The sequence below is a fragment of the Lottia gigantea genome, assembly GCF_000327385.1.
Source record: "Lottia gigantea unplaced genomic scaffold LOTGIsca_17, whole genome shotgun sequence".
Lineage (NCBI taxonomy): Eukaryota > Metazoa > Mollusca > Gastropoda > Lottiidae > Lottia > Lottia gigantea.
Window position 1 is genome coordinate 2,501,400 of NW_008708133.1, and position 18,654 is coordinate 2,520,053.

The following is an 18,654-nucleotide window of genomic DNA, read 5'->3' on the forward strand; positions in this document are numbered from 1 at the left end:
GCAGACGTCTCTCTGTGAGGGCATCAAGATATCTTATCATATATTTAGGTCTTAGAAATATAAATTTTGTTAAGAATATTCAGAATTACATTGGAGTAAAAACTCATGCATTTTACACTAAGACTATTCCTTATTTCTTCTGACCACTGAAATTTGTATAATGTTTTCCTCATTTATCAGCATGGTACATTGCCCAGATTTAAAAAATATTACTAACATTCAATATGTAATAATATGCTATTATGCTGGTGTTCACATATCTAGATAAAATAATTCTTTGATTGTGAGGTTAAAACAGGTTACATTAAAATTCCCCTTAGTTCTATAATATAGCCAAATATAACTTCCTATAGGTCTATGAATAAACCACTGTGTCTACGAGTAACACGATTACTGAGGAAATACTTAAGTCATATAATATACAAATAAAATATTGACATAGAGGATAATCAAAGAAAATGACTGTCATATATGAATATTTCATATACATTTGTGAATTCATTTACTAGAAGACATGATATCAGGAATATAACATTGACCCTAACTGTCACACTAATATGTCATGTAATGGTGAATCTAAATGCATGTCATGGTGAATTTAAATGCATCTCATGGTGAATTTAAATGCATGTCATGGTGAATCTAAATGCATCTCATGGTGAATTTAAATGCATGTCATGGTGAATCTAAATGCATGTCATGGTGAATCTAAATGCATGTCATGGTGAAATGGTGAATCTAAATGCATGTCATGGTGAATCTAAATGCATGTCATGGTGAATTTAAATGCATGGCATGGTGAATCTAATTGCATGCATTGGTGAATCTAAATGCATGTCATGGTGAATCTAAATGCATGTCATGGTGAAATGGTGAATCTAAATGCATGTCATGGTGAATCTAAATGCATGTCATGGTGAATTTAAATGCATGGCATGGTGAATCTAATTGCATGCATTGGTGAATCTAAATGCATGGTATGGTATATATAAATTCATGTTACAGTGCATTTAAACACATGCCATGGTAGATCTCAATATTATAGTTCATTTGAATTGATGTCATGGTGCATCTGAATTCCTTTTGTTGTAATTCACTTACAATGAAAAATATATCAAACTACTTTTCAATGATATGAAAGATAAATATACTATGTTTTTCTTAAGAATGTTTTGAACTTTACATAATTAATGAAGAACAATCATGTTTTTTTTATTGTTCCACTATTTTTTCATCACTTCCTTTCTAATTTTGTATAATTATACTAATTTCAACAGAATTAATTTACTTTATGAAAGTATTAGATTGCATATCACAACAGGAAGTACAATATTAAGTTTTTAGTACTTCCTTTAAAAATATAATATAAATATTCTTTCTTACTTCAGAAAATCAAGGAAATTTTGGTTATTCCCTTATTAGGACCTACATAGAAAAATTTACTTCCCTGAAAAATATTGGTTTGAAATGAAATTAATCAGATAAGCTAATTAATTGACCAGATTAGTGTTTATTAGAAAGATTAAACAGTTAAATAAAACATTACCTAACAGTCAAAGACAGTACAGTTCTGATTTATAGTCATAGTTATTACTGATATTCATTAATAATTGCTATCTAAGATTTCAGTATATAAAACCAAAACTTAGATAACATAGGACTAGTTATAAAAAACACAAACACAAACATTAACAATTGACCTAAAACATAATTTCAAACAGTAAATATAAAGCATTATCACTTACTGCAATTTTAGTTAAAGTCATCATGATCTGGTATATTCAAGCTTAATGAAGTTGAAATAGTATTAGTTTTAATACTTCCTCAGATTATATATAATTTGAACCTGTCATCTATCAATATCAACCCTTCCTCATCATATATATATATATTATACGTACAAATCACTTTATAACACTTCTTATAAATATGTCTCACATTATACAGGCTGGTACAGACTAACTAAGATTTTATTGGGCTAAATTTCCCTGTGAAATTAATTCAGTGACTTTAAAATGGACAACTTACCAATTCTTTAAACACATGATTATCAAATTCTCTCGGGCTGCTGGCTTCTAGGTTTTAAAATTTCATATGGGACTCTCAGACTTGCAGCTAATGGCTTCACAGCTTCAGTGCTTTGCAGCAACAGCTTAAGCCTGCCCCACCTGGATACAAAAGTTGGAGTTGGAGCTGTAAGGTTTACTTGTTTTGCCCAGTTTCAGTTTCAGCCAGTTATGATTGCATCAATAAATTGGACTTCTACCTTCTTTAAATCATTAGTAATAAAAAACCAGGAATTATGCAGAGAAAAATATTTGTTCATGACAGAAGTGTTCATTTTATCTAGGAAATATTTTTCAGTTCAGCTCTAGTGTTATAGAATCCAATCAATGACATGGGGTTAACTGAGCTGAGTATCTGAAAATATTTACTCAAACTGAATTCATGTTGGATCATTTTTGGCAGGTCTATGATGAATTTGGAAATGTACCCAGAACCAAAATTATGAAATGTTTTAGTTTTTGAGTTACACTGTCAGGTTGACATTTACATAATCTTCTTCAGATTGATAATGATTTTGTCGAAAGAAAATTCAAAAGAAAAACCCAAAATAAACTGTACAAACCTGGATTTATCTCCCAACAAAAATCATTTGACCAAGACCACTCAACCTCAGATAAATTAACATACAATTATATCCAAATATGGCAGTTAAAGTAGTGACCTTATACGACTTTAAAAACATTTAAATCTCCCATAAACAAAGAAAACATTTTTCATTCTGTTGATATCTTCACGTTTTTAACCTAATCATTGACACTTTGTTGAGTTGTTGTCTATTCAACATGTTTTAAATACACTACATGATGATTCTATGTTTATATTGTTATTTGTTTCCATTCACAATAGACTTAAAAATGTGTTGAAATAAAACAATAAACATGGAGGTAAATAAAGTGGTTTAAAACTAATATGAAAGATTAAAGTATTTCTCAAAGTTAATTCATAAAGATTAATATTAATATTCCAATCAATGCTTAAAACTTCAACAATAATATCCAGCCCTTTTCCATGAATCTTCATTCATAAGGTCTCCTTCATGAAAAACAAAAAGTTTTTAATTATTTATGTCTCACTTTCTTAAATGCTATGTATTCAATGATTTAGAAATATTTCGAGATACTTGATATATAAATAAACTATGAATATCAACCAGACAAAAATTCAAGCTATAAAATTCATAACCTGACACAGATTCAAAATTGTAAAATATTGCTAAGACATTATTGAACATTTTCAAATTTAACATATTTAAGACTAAACTTGATTGACTAAGCTTATAGTAAAATAATCCATATAGACAATTGTAAGAAGTTCAGTGGCAAAATTTCTTCCACTACACACCATTATGCAATCTCTGTCTCTGATTAAAAAAAAACCCAGACGCAATGCAAATTCATTTCATTTCTGACATACTGCAAAATTTCATGTCAATCATGTATACATTTTTTTTTAAAGTAAAAAAACTAAGTGGGTTTTTAACTTGTTACTTTTTATGTAAACACAGTAAAGATGTGGAGTAATTATTTAGAGCAGGTATAGAGAGATATATACATAATATAAACATACAGGTTAATTCAAATATTAACATTCTACCTTCACCATACCTTTCTTATAAATAAATATCCCCTAAAATAAACAGTCCAATATTTGATAGATATATACCATTTCTTTATACATTAAACACATCTATCTTGCACAGAATAACGTCAAGACATTTCAATAAGTATATAGGTAAATGGAATCAACTTTTCCCATAGTAGAACCTATTACTCCTTACTTGTCCTACCATGTTACCATGTCCTAAAACCTATAACACAAAATACAACAAAGAAATTATTGTACTTATATATTATCTATCCTACCTTACACAATTCAAATTGAACTGTGAATAAGCACACAATTAAATACTTCACACAACATATGTCTAAATTCACTGTTAGTTTTCATTTAGGGTGTGTTCCAAGATTCTCAAGATGTTAAAAGAGATAAATTATATAAGTTTGAAATCTAACTTTACAAAATTGCACATAATTAATTTTAAAATTTTGTTGTAAAATCAAAAATTGTTTTTTCTGAAGTCAGAAATGTATTGTTTGATTCCTTCATTCAAAAAATTTTTAGGGTTTTATCTTAATATGTTGAATTTTGTTTAAAATGCAGAACTCTAACATGATGTTTAAATCCTATTAGTTCAAGGACTATAAGATAATAATTATAAAGCTATACTTCTGATAAAGTTATCTCATTTTTTATTTTATCAAACATGCTATGAGTGTCTTAAATTAGTATGCAGATGGTAGATCACAATTAATGGGTTAAATGATGCGACATGTTCCGGCCAAAATGGGGAGGGGTAAATGTTAAATCCCTTTTGAAAGCATGAAAATCTGAATTAGGTTATTAGAATAATTGGCAATGTCTCCACTGAATCAATTATGTACTTTCTTTTTATAAATAAGGATAAATAAAGAATCATACCTGATTTGTAACTTAACATATCAAATTCTTTACATAGTTTCTTTCTATATAGATTCAATGAAGTAAAAACTCTACTATTGACACACATCCCTTTATGTATTCATCACTTCAAGCTTCACACTCTAATGAAATTAGATCAATTTAGAAAATTTTTTACACATTCCATGACAAATATGGGTAAAAAAATTAACATGTCAATTAAGGAAACAAGTCCAAAAAAGTCAACTTGAAAATTAATCACAATTATGAAATTCTGCAGTTCTAGAATGCTTCTGAACAGAATTTTCAAAAGGTTATTTTCATATTAAGATAAACTTGATATATTAAATGTATCCAACAACAATGTCAACAATAGGAAACCATACCAGCATGCCATTTTTGTTGTTACTTCAAAGGATAGTGATATTTCTACATTCCTATTTACCAACTAGTAGGAAACAGTGAAGATTTACTTCCTGTTAATGAAGTCAAAGTACCCTGTAGGTACCAAATTGTTTACATGACTTACTGTAGTAGCTAAACTTGTGGCACCAAGATTCAAGCTGCCTGAAAGGGAATCATCCAACTTTTTTCAAGCAATATATTAATGTGCATTTCATCAAAGATTGGCAAGTTCGAGTTTCTGTAAAGCAAGAATGTGCCCAGTGCCCTCTCTCACCATCAAACGATTCAATGTGAAATTTCTGCTAGCACATTGCATTGTTACAGTGCTTTATCTCAGCCATTTTCAGAATTTAGCATTGAATGCGAATGAGAGTCAGAATTATCATCACTAACTTGAAAATTCGAGAAAATAATACACTTAAGTGAAAAATCCAAGAATTCATTATCAAGGCAGATTCAGCTTTTACAGTAACTGCTTGAGTTGCCAAATGTAATGAAAGATTCAATCAAAGAATTAATTAGATAAATTAAAAATTATAGATATAATGTTCACTTTATCCAAATGGACATGCAAATCAGAAATCTTTAAAATTTTAAATGTTATTTGTTTTACAGGGAAAAATAAAAGAAGATAAATCAATTTTCATATAAAACTATCAAATTGTGTAAAAGAGTTAACTGTGGTGGTAAATTTGCATAATAATATTTATAATACACCCAGTGTGTCAACATATACCATTCTACCTAGAAAATAGTTAATTCTAAAATTGTCATACATACATCTATCCTCTCATCTAGTTCAACTTTGTCTACAGTTTCGACGAAAGATGTTTTTTTGACCGAATGATGAATCTGATTGATGCAGGATTACATTCATTAAAAGTAGAGCTTCTATGCGTGTATCAGGTGATAAAAATATCAAATATAAACAATTTGTGAGGGTAGTCATTTTGTTTCTGTTGTAAACCAATTGTTAAAAACTTGTAGATCTAGAAGACTTCTAGTAGAAGTTCTATGGAAAGTCCTAGACTATAACCTCATCTTAGACAATGGAAGTCCCTAAAACAAGATCTACCCTTCAACAACGAGTAAACATCACATTCTTTGGCTGACAGGAACTTCGACAGATTCAGTTTGAACTTACCTTACGTCTGTAGTGGACCTGAATAGTGGTAATATATCCAGAGGACATTATTTACTTAATAAATAATATGCAGAATAACTTAAACTGCAAATAAAACCTTCTGTCAATTATGTTATACCATATCTGATGCTTTAATACCGAGAACGCTTTCAGACATACTTTGTGTCCGATAGAGTTCAGTTCAGTTGAATTTAATTCATTCCAACATCAAAACAGCTAATTTAATTTCACTTCTTAAGATTTATAAGATTTACTGTTAAGTCAAGAAAATGCTGAAGATATTTACAAACATTTAAATCCAGGCTCACAATTTGATTAACGTCAGTATTAGCATCTTTACATAAGATTTAAACAGAAGTGACTAACTTTCCTGATGTCTCAAACAATATTATATCCTAATGTAGTCATGACAAAATCTACTGGAAATTATAACATGTACAAGAGAATCGTAGCCTATATTGACACAATTGGTGTATTCAACACTACAGAAAAAATATTGTTCACAATCATACAAAACTCTAAATGTAAACAACCTCAAGTAAGTTTGAATAGAAATACTTTTTATGGAATTTTACATAAATAACTGGAACTTAAAATAGCTTAAAAGACAGTTTCAGGAGGAAGAGATATTCATGTATCAGATAATTAGGTAGAAATATGTACTACATTGTAATGAAGGACAGTGATATTGATTATTGTAAGATTGAATATATTCTAGCATTTTTAAGAACTTCAGACAAGTTTATCCCAATACAAAAGGGGGATACCACTAACTATCATATCTTAAAAGTGCATAGTAGGTCTCGGAATGAAGAGACTTTGTCATTGCATATTATTGTTCTTATATGCTTGTTGAAATGAAAGTAAATTTTTGCACTGTATTTAGCCAATGCAGGATGGGCAATGGCATGTAATAATGTGCACTAAAGGAAATTTGGTCAAGCCAGCTCTGCATTAGCCTACTGTTTTTCACTTTCAATAAAGATCAAAGTACAGTCTGTAGCACACAGACACTCATTTTTATTAGTCCTCTCTGAACAATTAGATGCTTTTTCAATGTCAGTCCTTCCAATCTGCATCACTTAAATTTTTTTTCAATCTCAAAGGGACAGGTGCACCATTCTTTTTGACCAATCATACTTTAGTCTCAGAAACAGGAATTTTTTTTAACCCCCAAAATGGCGCACCTGTCCCTTTAAAGCTGTCTGAAACCCTCAAAATAAAAAGGTTTATGAAAAGGATTACTGACATTTTCCCTCTTAAAATGTAAGCTATGAAGTCTGTACTTTAAATAAGCGATATCAAAATTGTTTTAAACTTTGAATGAATTTGTTTCAAATCACACTTTTACCAACTACAGTAGTTATGTATGTAAACTGAAAACAACCCTACATTCTGATATTTATGAAGTAACATATAACAACTACCTTTCTCAAACATGCAAATAAACTTTCAAATGTCACTCATGTAATGGAAATGCTCTAAATCATGTAGTTCATATCAACTTAGGTAACTTTTACTTGATTTTCTGTGTTACTTACACAAAAACCTTATTTTTTATCAAGACAAAGATAAACATTATACTTGCTACATAGAATCACAGATAGAAATATATATCGGTACTGGTAAGAGGAAGTAATTTGTTGTTACCGGTACTAGTACGTGTAGTTAATAATTCCAATGTTTTCAAAAAGAAAATTGGTTCGAAAATCTGTAAAAATTGCGATATTTATTGAACAAAGTAAAGTGGTTAATATTTTCAGGAGAAAAACAAAATGTCTGGTTAACCAAACAATTGATTTAGACTATGAGTTTGAATTATTTTACAACACGTTTGTACTTAGTTGTCAACTACCAACATAAACCTTATGTTTACACCACTAATGTTGAAGAGGGATTTTCGGCAGTCCTGTTATATTTGAACTCACCTGCCTTCAAAATCTTATAGCCATTGACAACAAATCAATTTATCTACTTTAATAACTTACAGGAAGTTTGTTACAAAAAGATCATCCATCCAAGATTATTCAAAAATAAGGTTTTAGCTTAATATTAGAGTAATACTGTCCGACCCAAAACAAGATTGCTTCACCATTTTCTTAATTGTAAGACAAAAATAAACAAAAAAAGTTATATGTATGTGCCCTTTTATAAATAAAACGGATATGGTAAAATATTAATTTCAATTTGGCACCAGTTTGCTCTTTCATCTCTTCTAGTAGTTAAGACAGCATTGGCTGATGCAGAAATCACACAAATGAAATCATTCCATTTAGTATTCAAATTAACAATTGTTCCACTGAGAAATATGATTACTTCATTTCACTTCAGGTTTGTCATTTCCTTTTTTACAAGATTTATATACCACCAATAGCCAAACTTTTCATTCCACATTAAACTATTCTTTAACACAAAGTATCAAAGCTGAATTCAAGTCTACAATATTGCCCAATTCAACATTCCCACAATTACTGAAGGCACATATTTATCAATCAAAAAATAAAACATACCAATTAGATCTAAATTTTCTCAATAATTAGATTTTGTATCAAACAAATTAACCACAACAGCTAATATTTCCAAACCCTCACCAAGTAAGAAGAGGAAAGTTTTTGTTTTAACAGTGTCTAAACATTTTCTTAATCATGTTTAAAGAGGCTAGATTAAAGATCAACAAGGAAACAGAGAGAGTAAAAACCAGTTTCAAGTACAGCCACTTTATTTTGCAAGTAAACAATTCTGGCTTTTTAAAACTGAATCTAACTATTAATTGCACACTGTGCCACACACATTTAATAACTCAATGAAGTTTTATTTCTATACAAAAATTGAATTTTTTCATGTCCATAGAACTGTCAATTGATTTCACAGTGATAATAATTGTGAAATATGAGACAAAAAGCAAAAATTGAATTAGGTTTAAGATTTACAATTTCTTTCCTCTATTTATTATATAATACAATGCATTTAGGAACAAAATTTTAATATCATATCTCTGGGGTATTTAATTCAATATTCTGCTCAAAGCTATTGTTTATACATAAATACATCCTTATTATCAAATATCATATTATTGGCAGTCTTTACCACAACAGTGAACAAATTACAGGCATTACAAGTGATCAAAGTCATGTTTAGAATTATTTATGTCAAAACAAACTTACTATGTAATTTTCTGGTATATCAGAACCATCTAATTTCTTCACATACTGAAATATAACATGAAAATGTAGATCATTATAGCAAATATATATTTTGATTCAACAAAGAATTAAATCATTTGTGACTAAAGATTTACTTTAAATCTATTTTATTTATTGTACAAAAAAAAGGTTATTAGATGTTAGTGTGCATTTTTAGGGCCTGTGATACAAGCAAACTAATGAATTTCGGATTGAAATAAAATTGCACTAAAAAAAAATATGCTGATGACAAGGTTGTATCAAGAAAATGCCTGAGAGGGAGGCTAAAAATGACAGGTATCTCTCTACCAAAAGGACTGTAGGATCACAGAGGGCTTAATTTCACTTCAAAATAAGACCTTTCAAAAGGCCTGAGGGAAGGACATGGTCCATTGGCCTTATTATGCCAAGTGTGATATCTAGTAAGCTTAAGCTTATAAAATCACAGCTAATTACATCGCAGTGCATGTGCATCGTCAAGCATGTCAAATTATTCGGCAACTAGTCTTAAAAGATACTTCATGTCCAGGTACACAAACATAAGATTACAATTTTCGCTGTATGATCAATTGGTTTCTGAAATGCCAATAATCGTCATATGTTAAATTAAAATATCAACTGCAAGTCATACCGGTACTGAAAGTTTATAAGAAAGATACTATGACCTTCATAATTGTGTTCTACAGATTTTTTCCAGCAACATGGAATCTTCTAATTTGTTAACTTTGTACATATTATACAGTCAAGTAACCTAATTTCGTGGAAACCTATTTTTCGTGGATTTCCGGAAAGGATTACTAATTTACATGTGCGACCTCGTGTGACCTCCGCATTTGCTTGTTTTGATAAACATGGGTTTTCTGTACAATATCAGCTAGTAGAAGCGGTAATTGGAATTCCAAGTGTCGTCTGCTAGAATGTAGTCCTACAAATGAAGTCACGTGAACAACTAGCGGATTCCGTGTCAGCAGAAAATTTCTATGGAACACAAACTGGACTATATTCTTATGTTGTTTCAGTGACTTTTAGCAATATATCATGTTACGTATCTTATTTTGTCAGTCACTATTTTTTTTTTAAATCATGGTTCTTTGAAGGAATTGTCACTAGTTATAATGAATTGATATTAAAGATAATTAGTTAATTATAGTTAATTATACCACCCGGTATCCATACAACGTGTTTTTCTAGACACGAAAATAGGTGACGCATTCTGCCGCCGTTGCCGAGTTGGTTACTCATGAAATATGGGTCAAAGTGAAGAATTCATAAAGAAAATCGAAATAAACCAATTTTAATTTTTTTGTAGAATATCTGAGGAAACATCTAAGACATAAAAAAAAAAAATTCGTTTCTTTAACTTTGACGAAATTCGGTGTTGAAACCTTATATCCACGTAAATAGGTTACACCACTGTAGATGTATGTGAATTTACACATTTGAGTTCCATAAATTTATGTAGTGTTAAGTCTGAAGGCCCTAGTTTGCGTTGATATATTTCATACAGAAATATTTGTGGAAAAAACAGTAATGATATATGTAATGGCATTGCAACATCTAAGCCTTATTTGAATATTTGTTAAAATGATAGGTGGTTAGGGAGTCGATGGACTACCTAACCTGTTACTATTAAAGCAGCTTAAGCCTACCTTCATATATTTGGCTGGAACATAGCCTGTGGTACTATCCTTTAGAGCTTTTGCACCCCACCATTGAGTTAATGTTCCACTGTGAAATATTTCAAACTGGTCTCCTTTGCAAAATTCTAAAACATTATTGTAACTGCCTGGAGATTTTTGGTAGGGGTTTTCAGTAGGGCGAACAAAATCAGCAATCGCTTCATAGACTTCCATTTCAACTTCTACTGTTCTAGCCTAAAGCTAGTCAACAAGACTGTCAGTGTCGATACCACGATAATGATAGGTAGTAACAATCTTACAGCATCTTTACCAGACAATACAATTAGCAGCAATCAACCCTTTCATTTGTTTTACAGATTATCTTTAAATAATCACAGTAGGCTTGCATTGGTTGTGAAAATGTAACGACAAAACAGAATCACAATGTTGATTTGTTGACACAATCTACATCCGACTCGCGTCAACGCTAACAATGATATCATCGAAGGAGTTGCCTCCCTTGATCATACGGCAACAGACCATTGTTAAGTCTTTAATATTTTTAGTTCTATACTAAATGAAAGAATTTTGGCTTTTAAAGTTATTTTGTTGCATGGTTGATTTTTAAAAAGTATTCAACACTATAAACAGACATGATCTTATTGAAAAACTTAAGGTTTGTGCACTGATCAAAAATATGTACATCAATACTGATTATCTGAACCATTTGCATCCACATTAGGTGATAAACAGTGTGATAACTCAAGCTTTTAAATTTGTATTTAAATGATTTAGTATAATTTTTTAAATGAAAACCCAGACATTTTAGCCCCTTGTCTGCTGATGAACTTGTTTCATATCTAAACCATTTGCTGGTTGAATATTGTAACTTATGGAAACAGGTTAACTGCATAAAAATTAAAGGTCTAACTTTTTGTAAGGGTTCTGTAAACAAGCTAAATTTACATATTGGCTCTAATAACATTGAATAGGCCTATGTTGAAACTTATAAATATTGTGGTCTGATATTCCACCAATCACCAATATTACAATGTGCTGAACAGATCAGAAAGAGACAACCTCACATTAAATAATTCATAGGGGTGCAAATAAGAAAAACTAAAAATAGAAATTTTATGCTTTATTAATATTGGAATATAGTGACAAATGATCATGAATGCTTTATGTATGAAACTTGATGTAAAAATAAAAAAAATACTGAAAGTAGTCATTAAATTCCTGAAATGAAAACTAAAATGAATTTTTTTTAGCAAAATATACAATGTAGAGCATCGAAGCTTGTAACAAGTTCTGTGAGGGTTTGATTACTTTGCAAAATTGAATACATTAAGTTCCTGGAATAAATTAAATAATATAAAAGAGGTAAAAAAATGAAAGAGTCTGAGTTTCTATTTGGCCCTTATTAAAAGTGCTGTTCATCAATACTCCCCAAAATTGATGTGTGAAGTTTGTTTAGCATGCTCTTGTGCTTCATTTGAGCCTTTTAATGCCTTTTGGCATACAAGACATCGTAACATAAAGTTGCCAACATCTGTAAATTGTCTTCTCTGTTTAGCTTCTTCACCTAGCTCTAATGCTTGGGCTAAAATTGTTGGATCTGATGTCTTGAACTTAGATTGAGGAGGTATACTTGGCACACAGGCATCCAATATCAAGAAATCATAATGAATTCCATCATAAATTAATAAAACACGCTCTGCATAATTTCCATCTTCACCAAATCTATCAATTCTACCAGACTGAGTATCAACTACATCAATTTCAATTTGATAATATTTTGATAATATGGAGATTTCAATTCCACCACCCCATGATTCTTCATTCATTATCCATTTACAATAATCACTATTACTTTTACCTAACATTGCCTCACAATATGTCAGTGGATCACTCATAACAACACCAGCAATCAGTTGTCTTAATTGTTGAGCACATGATAGGTCAACGAAGCCACCTGTCATGGCTGCATTAACACTAGTAAATAAGCAAGAATTGTTAGCTGGAACTACTTTTCGTGTTAGAATACCTGTTTTATTTGACGTCAGTTGAGCTTGTAAGACCTCATCAGTAATCGAAGGCTTTGTTTGATTTGTGATTTGTTGAGAAGATTTAGTTGGCTCAATGATTAAAGTATCTCCAGAACGAAGATCAAAACTCTTCAAGTTTTTAGAGTTATCGTCGATATCTAGAATTTTAGGAGGAAAACCATGCCTAATTTGAAACCTATTGACAGGAAGGCTAACTATCTGTGAAATTTTTTGTTTTAATTCAGCAATAGTTGATTCCAAGGTTAACTGTGTGATAGAATGATGTCCTGTATTTGTTTTGCATCTCAATTTCAATTCTGCACACATCACTGGTTTTCAATTCTGAAATAACAATGAAATACATATATCAAAATATATAGAGGAAAAGGGGTAAACATATTTTACATACTTCACTGGGAACTAATAAGTAAACAAGGCTAAACAAGTCCTTAGATTATCTTCTTTCATTTTATTTTTTGTTCAGTCATGTCATCAATAGCTTGAGAGATTTCTTTTATTTAGCCACATGGAGCAAAGTTAACTACTAATCCATCAAAAATGGTCTTTCAAAGTTTGGGATTATCTGACAATTTGGCAACTTAATACAAAAAAAAATACCTGAAAATGCAAATGGCAGGATTTAAAAGCTTATGGATATAAGAATTTTTCGATTATTGCTACATTATTACATTGAGATGTTTCAGAAGTCAGAACCTAAAAAGGTTCCTGATATGCAAATATCTCTTTGACACAATTACCCATTTGTTAGAACATGTGGATAGGATAGAAGTTTCTAAATCTTTTAATAGTGATTATATTTAGTATCAAATGAATACATGACAACTTGGACCACTTTTCATAACACATTCGGACCACTTTTTCTGAGACTCGGACCAATATTATGCAAACTCCTTTTTAAAAACTCAGATTTTGTCAATTCAGACCACTTTTTAAAAACTCAGATTTTGTCAACTCAGACCATTTTTCATTACAGACTCAGACCACTTTAATTTGTAAAATAAATTCAAACTAGAAAGCTGAAAACAACTCATACTCAGACCAATGTTAAGACTTTGGGTGGTCCTGAAAAGGATGTTTGATATGTTGTACTTTATTTGAAAATAAATCCTGTAGTTGAAAGAAGACTTAATCACTCTTTTAAGAGGAATTGGTGGCCTTAAAAAGGGTTGTTTATTTGGCAATGTAAAGGGTCGCTCAAGCTTGGTGCTCATTATATCCTGGTTGTATGCAGAACATAACTGGAACAACTTCCCTTGAATGGTGCAGGTCTGCTGATAATAACATAATAAATAATACTAGATTATAATACCAAATCATCTAATCCTTAACTAATCCGATTGAAAAATACACATCAAAGTGAAAACTATTATTAAGTGATCAAAAAAACTTGGACCGAGTCCCAAAAAAAAGGTGTGGTGAAAAGTGGTCTGAGTTTCTTTTTTGTGTTTTTTAAAAATTGTTAAAAATTTGCTCTAAAAAGTTGCTTATGAAAAGTGGTCCGAGTTTCAATAAAAGTTAAATTGTTTAAAACTTGGTCCAAGTCTCAAAAAGTGGTCAGAGTGTGTGATGAAAAGTTGTCTGAGTTTGTTACCAAAAGTGGTCTGAGTTTTACGGTGGCTTACATATGACATATTTCACTTTTAATTTTGAATTAAAAACATTAATTTTCACCTAGGTGAGAATTAATTTTGAATTAAAAATTATCACCTAATTTTTACCTGATTAAAAATTAATTTTCACCAAGTAAAAAAACAGTTTTTAATTCAAAATAAAAAGTGGAAAATGTCGTATGTGACCCACCGTAGAGTTTCAATAAAAGTAAATAATGTTAGAAAGTTATGTTATAAAAAGTAGTCTGAGTTTTGTATGAAATATTAAAAAAAAAAAGTACATGAGAGTCACAAGTAAGCAGTCCTTCGTCCAAAAACACCCAATAAGTAAAGCAGAAGTCTTTCATGAATAAATAAACAGCTTTGTTTGAATTTGTGTCTGTTATGCCAATGGAAGCCTTCTCATTCTATACTCTATACGCCCACATTATAATGTGGGTGTATATTGTCGTCACCCCTGTTCGTCCGTCTGTCCACAATTGGAACGCAAGGTTTTTGAGTTTTTGCCCTTGACTTAGAGACCAGAATTTTCATCCGATTTAAATGAAATTTGGTGTGATCAGTGTGATCAATTATAATGATGAGATCTTGGACAAGTTCGAATTTTACGATCTTTCTTTGAATGTTTTTGAGTTAATGCCCTTTACTTATGAAAAACGCGTCAAAATTTATTTGTGAATACAATAGAGAGTACTGTTTTCATCCAATTTAAATGAAATTTTGTGTGATCATTTATAATGATCAGACCTTAGTCACATTGGTATTTGACAATTTTTCGATCAACGGTATTTGAGTTATTGCCCTTGACTTAGTAAAAACACATCAAAATTTGATGGCGATAGAGGTGACAGTTTATTTCAGAATTTTATTAAATAATGTGTGTTTGTTTAAATCAACAATATCTTGCAAAAATGACTGCCCTTGATATCTGAAAATGTATCAGGAAAGTGGGCGTATCTTGCTAGGCAACCACATGTTTATATTCGTTGACACTATTTTCTCTACATAGCCAAATTTTATTAGAATACCAAAAACTCAGTCCAAAACAAACTCTGGCCACTTTTTATGACAAGCTCAGCCCACTTTTACGGGACTCACGACTTTATACAAATAATGATTATATTTTATGACAAACTCAGGCCACTTTTACGGGACTGGGACCAAATAATGATTGTTTTTCAGAACATTTTGAAAGACTCGGACCAAATAATGATTTACATCAAACTCGGCCCACAGACGATGCAAACTGGGACCACTCATAATTTTCTTTTGTGCCGAGTCTCCAGGAAATAGTCTCAGTTTGTAGTGAAAGATAATTATACTAGAATTAAAAAGTAAGGTAAGATTAAATATTGGTCAATTAATTGTTTAAAACTTGGTCCGAGTCAAAAAGAGTGGGCTGAGTTTGACAAAAAAAAGTGGGCCAAGTTTGCATTGGGTTGAGTTTGTTTTGGTTCAAGCTGTCCTGATTCCATTTTATTACAGTCAAGTAACCTAATTTTGTGCTAACCCAATTTTCGTGCATCTTCGGAAAAGATTAAGAATTTACATGTGCATGACATTTGCTTGTTTTGATAAACATGGGTTATCTGTACAATATCAGCTAGTAGAATGAATCCAGTAGTTTCAAGGTAAAATGTATTAAAGTATACTTTGACAAAACAAAATGGCCGATTTCAATTATTATCAAATTTCCTTATAATTCCTAGCTGTAATCGGAATTCCAAGAATGTAGTCCAATGAACGAAGTCATGTGATAAACTAGCGATTCCGTGTCAGCAGAAAATTCTATGGAACACAATGTGGGCTATTTTCTTATGTTGTTTCAATGTATTTTAACAATAAACCACTCTTAGGTTTTCCTTATCTTATTTTGTCAGTCACTATTTTTTCCAAATCATTGTTCTTTGAAGGAATTGTCACTAGTTATAATGAAATATTATTAAAGATAAATACTAAGAGAAGTTGATCATACCACTGGGTATCCATACATGTTTTTCTCGACTTATTTATAGATCAAACATAGTACATGAAAATATGTGACGCATTTAGCAGCCATTGTCGAGTTGGTTACTCATGAAATATGGGTTAAGAAAAATAATCGAAACAAACCAATTTTAATTATTTTGTAGAATATCTGAGGAAACTTTGACGAAGTTCGATGATGAATCCTTATATGCGCGAATATAGGTTCACCACTGTAATATTGACAGAACTTCATGATTCAAGGCAAGGGCCTGTCCTGTGGTCTATGAGTACAGTGGTGTAACCTATTTTCGTGGATATAAGGATTCAACACCGAATTTCGTCAAAGTTAAAAAAACGAAAAAAAAATTTTTATGTCTTAGATATTTCCTCAGATATTCTACAAAATAATTAAAATTGGTTTATTTCGATTTTCTTTATGAATCCTTCACTTTGACCCATATTTCATGAGCGACCAACTCGGCAACGGCGGCAGAATACGTCACCTATTTTCGTGTACAATGTTTGATCTATAAATAAGTTGTAAACACGTTGTATGGATACCGGGTGGTATAATTAACTTCTCTTAGTATTTATCTTTAATATCAATTCATTATAACTAGTGACAATTCCTTCAAAGAACCATGATTTAAAAAAAAAATAGTGACTGACAAAATAAGATACGTTGCGTGATTTATTGCTAAAATTCATTGAAACAACATAAGAATATGGTCCACTTTGTGTTCCATAGAAATTTTCTACCGACACGGAATCCACTAGTTGATCACGTGACTTCATTGTTGGATGACACTTGGAATTCTGATTACCGCTTGGGATTATAAGGAAATTCAGCCGATAAAATTTTTTTTATATAATTTAATTAAGTTAATAATACCACCCGGTATCCATACAATGTGTTTTTCTAGACTTATTTATAGATCAAACATTGTACACGAAAATAGGTGATGCATTCTGCCACCGTTGCCGATTTGGTTGCTCATGAAATATGGGTCAAAGTGTAGGATTCATAAAGAAAACCGAAATAAACCAATTTTAATTATTTTGTAGAATATCTGAAGAAACATCTAAAACAAAAAAAAATTAACTTTGACGAAATTCGGTGTTGAATCCTTATATCCACGAAAATAGGTTACACCACTGTACATTTATACATTTTACCTTGCTTGAAACTACTGAATTCATTCTACTAGCTGATATTGTAGAGAAAACCCATGTTTATCAAAAAAAACTAATGCGGAGGTCGCGCAATGTTGCTCATGTAAATTATTAATCATTTCCGGAAATCCACGAATAATAGAGGCATTTTTACGCACTTAAATCTGATTCGATTACCCTAATCAGAATGACGTCACAAATCGAATCTGATTTATACTGCAGGATAAATGAACATTATACTATTTATAGTTTCCAAGATGGCAGCAAGGCAGGAAGAAATTACCTTGCACGTAATGGTTTTGACGTGTTGGACGCCATTACTAAAGCGGAAGTTAGCAGAGCGGATTAACGTACAGTATATCGATTTGATTCGCTGCTACAATAAATGCCCTGATTACCATAATCAAATTTGATTTGATACAGGATAAATGGTTTTAGACCAAATCGAATCAGATTAACCCAGGATAAATTCGACTTAGGTTTTTACGAAATTAGGTTACCTGACTGTATGATAACCATTGCCATAGATAGGTGAGCTATAACTTCCCTTTCTTTTGACTTTTATGTATCTTCGAAATACAGATTTTTTGTTTTAAACCAGAAACACAGTTCAACACTTTATAGTTCAATGGACAAATTTTGTGGCGAAAATCGTGTTTGATTGCTTCTGGAGTGTCTCCCAGTTTTGGAGTTTATAGAAAAACTACAGGAAGTACGTTAAACGTCATTGTTTTCGTGATCAGTTCGCGTGAATGGTTTTCCTCACCAAAATGTAACTAACCATCAACTACATGCATGATGGATTGGGGGTAAAACCGTATCTACAATATAGTCTTTATTTAGAAAATATCTATAAAAAAAAGTATAAAATTCCTCGTCTTTTACATGCAGAGATTTCTAATTTGATATCAATGGTGGGTGAGAGGTAAGGTAAATACAAACCAGAAGCAGTAATTCATT

General features: G+C 31.0%; 2 protein-coding genes across 2 annotated transcripts; both read right to left on the reverse strand.

The window, feature by feature from the left end:
- Positions 1–3,648: 3,648 nt before the first annotated feature.
- Positions 3,649–11,278, reverse strand: LOTGIDRAFT_231098 (hypothetical protein; the record flags this gene model as incomplete). Its single annotated transcript, XM_009051722.1, has 6 exons — positions 10,905–11,278; positions 9,238–9,282; positions 7,724–7,784; positions 5,054–5,091; positions 3,854–3,874; positions 3,649–3,693 (listed from the first exon to the last, which is right to left on the reverse strand). The coding sequence occupies exons 1-6, from the start codon at positions 11,106–11,108 to the stop codon at positions 3,649–3,651; spliced, it is 414 nt and encodes a 137-aa protein (XP_009049970.1). The 5' UTR covers positions 11,109–11,278.
- Positions 11,279–12,002: 724 nt separating this feature from the next.
- Positions 12,003–18,382, reverse strand: LOTGIDRAFT_186849 (hypothetical protein). The gene is made up of 2 exons (XM_009051723.1): positions 18,242–18,382; positions 12,003–13,264 (listed from the first exon to the last, which is right to left on the reverse strand). Exon 2 carries the CDS (start codon positions 13,247–13,249, stop codon positions 12,314–12,316), a length of 936 nt encoding a protein of 311 aa, XP_009049971.1. The 5' UTR covers positions 13,250–13,264; positions 18,242–18,382; the 3' UTR covers positions 12,003–12,313.
- Between the last annotated feature and the right edge of the window lie 272 nt (positions 18,383–18,654).

Excerpts from the sequence above, each read along its gene's own strand:
- LOTGIDRAFT_186849 (XM_009051723.1), bottom strand. The coding sequence starts at position 13,249 with ATGTGTGCAGAATTGAAATTGAGATGCAAAACAAATACAGGACATCAT.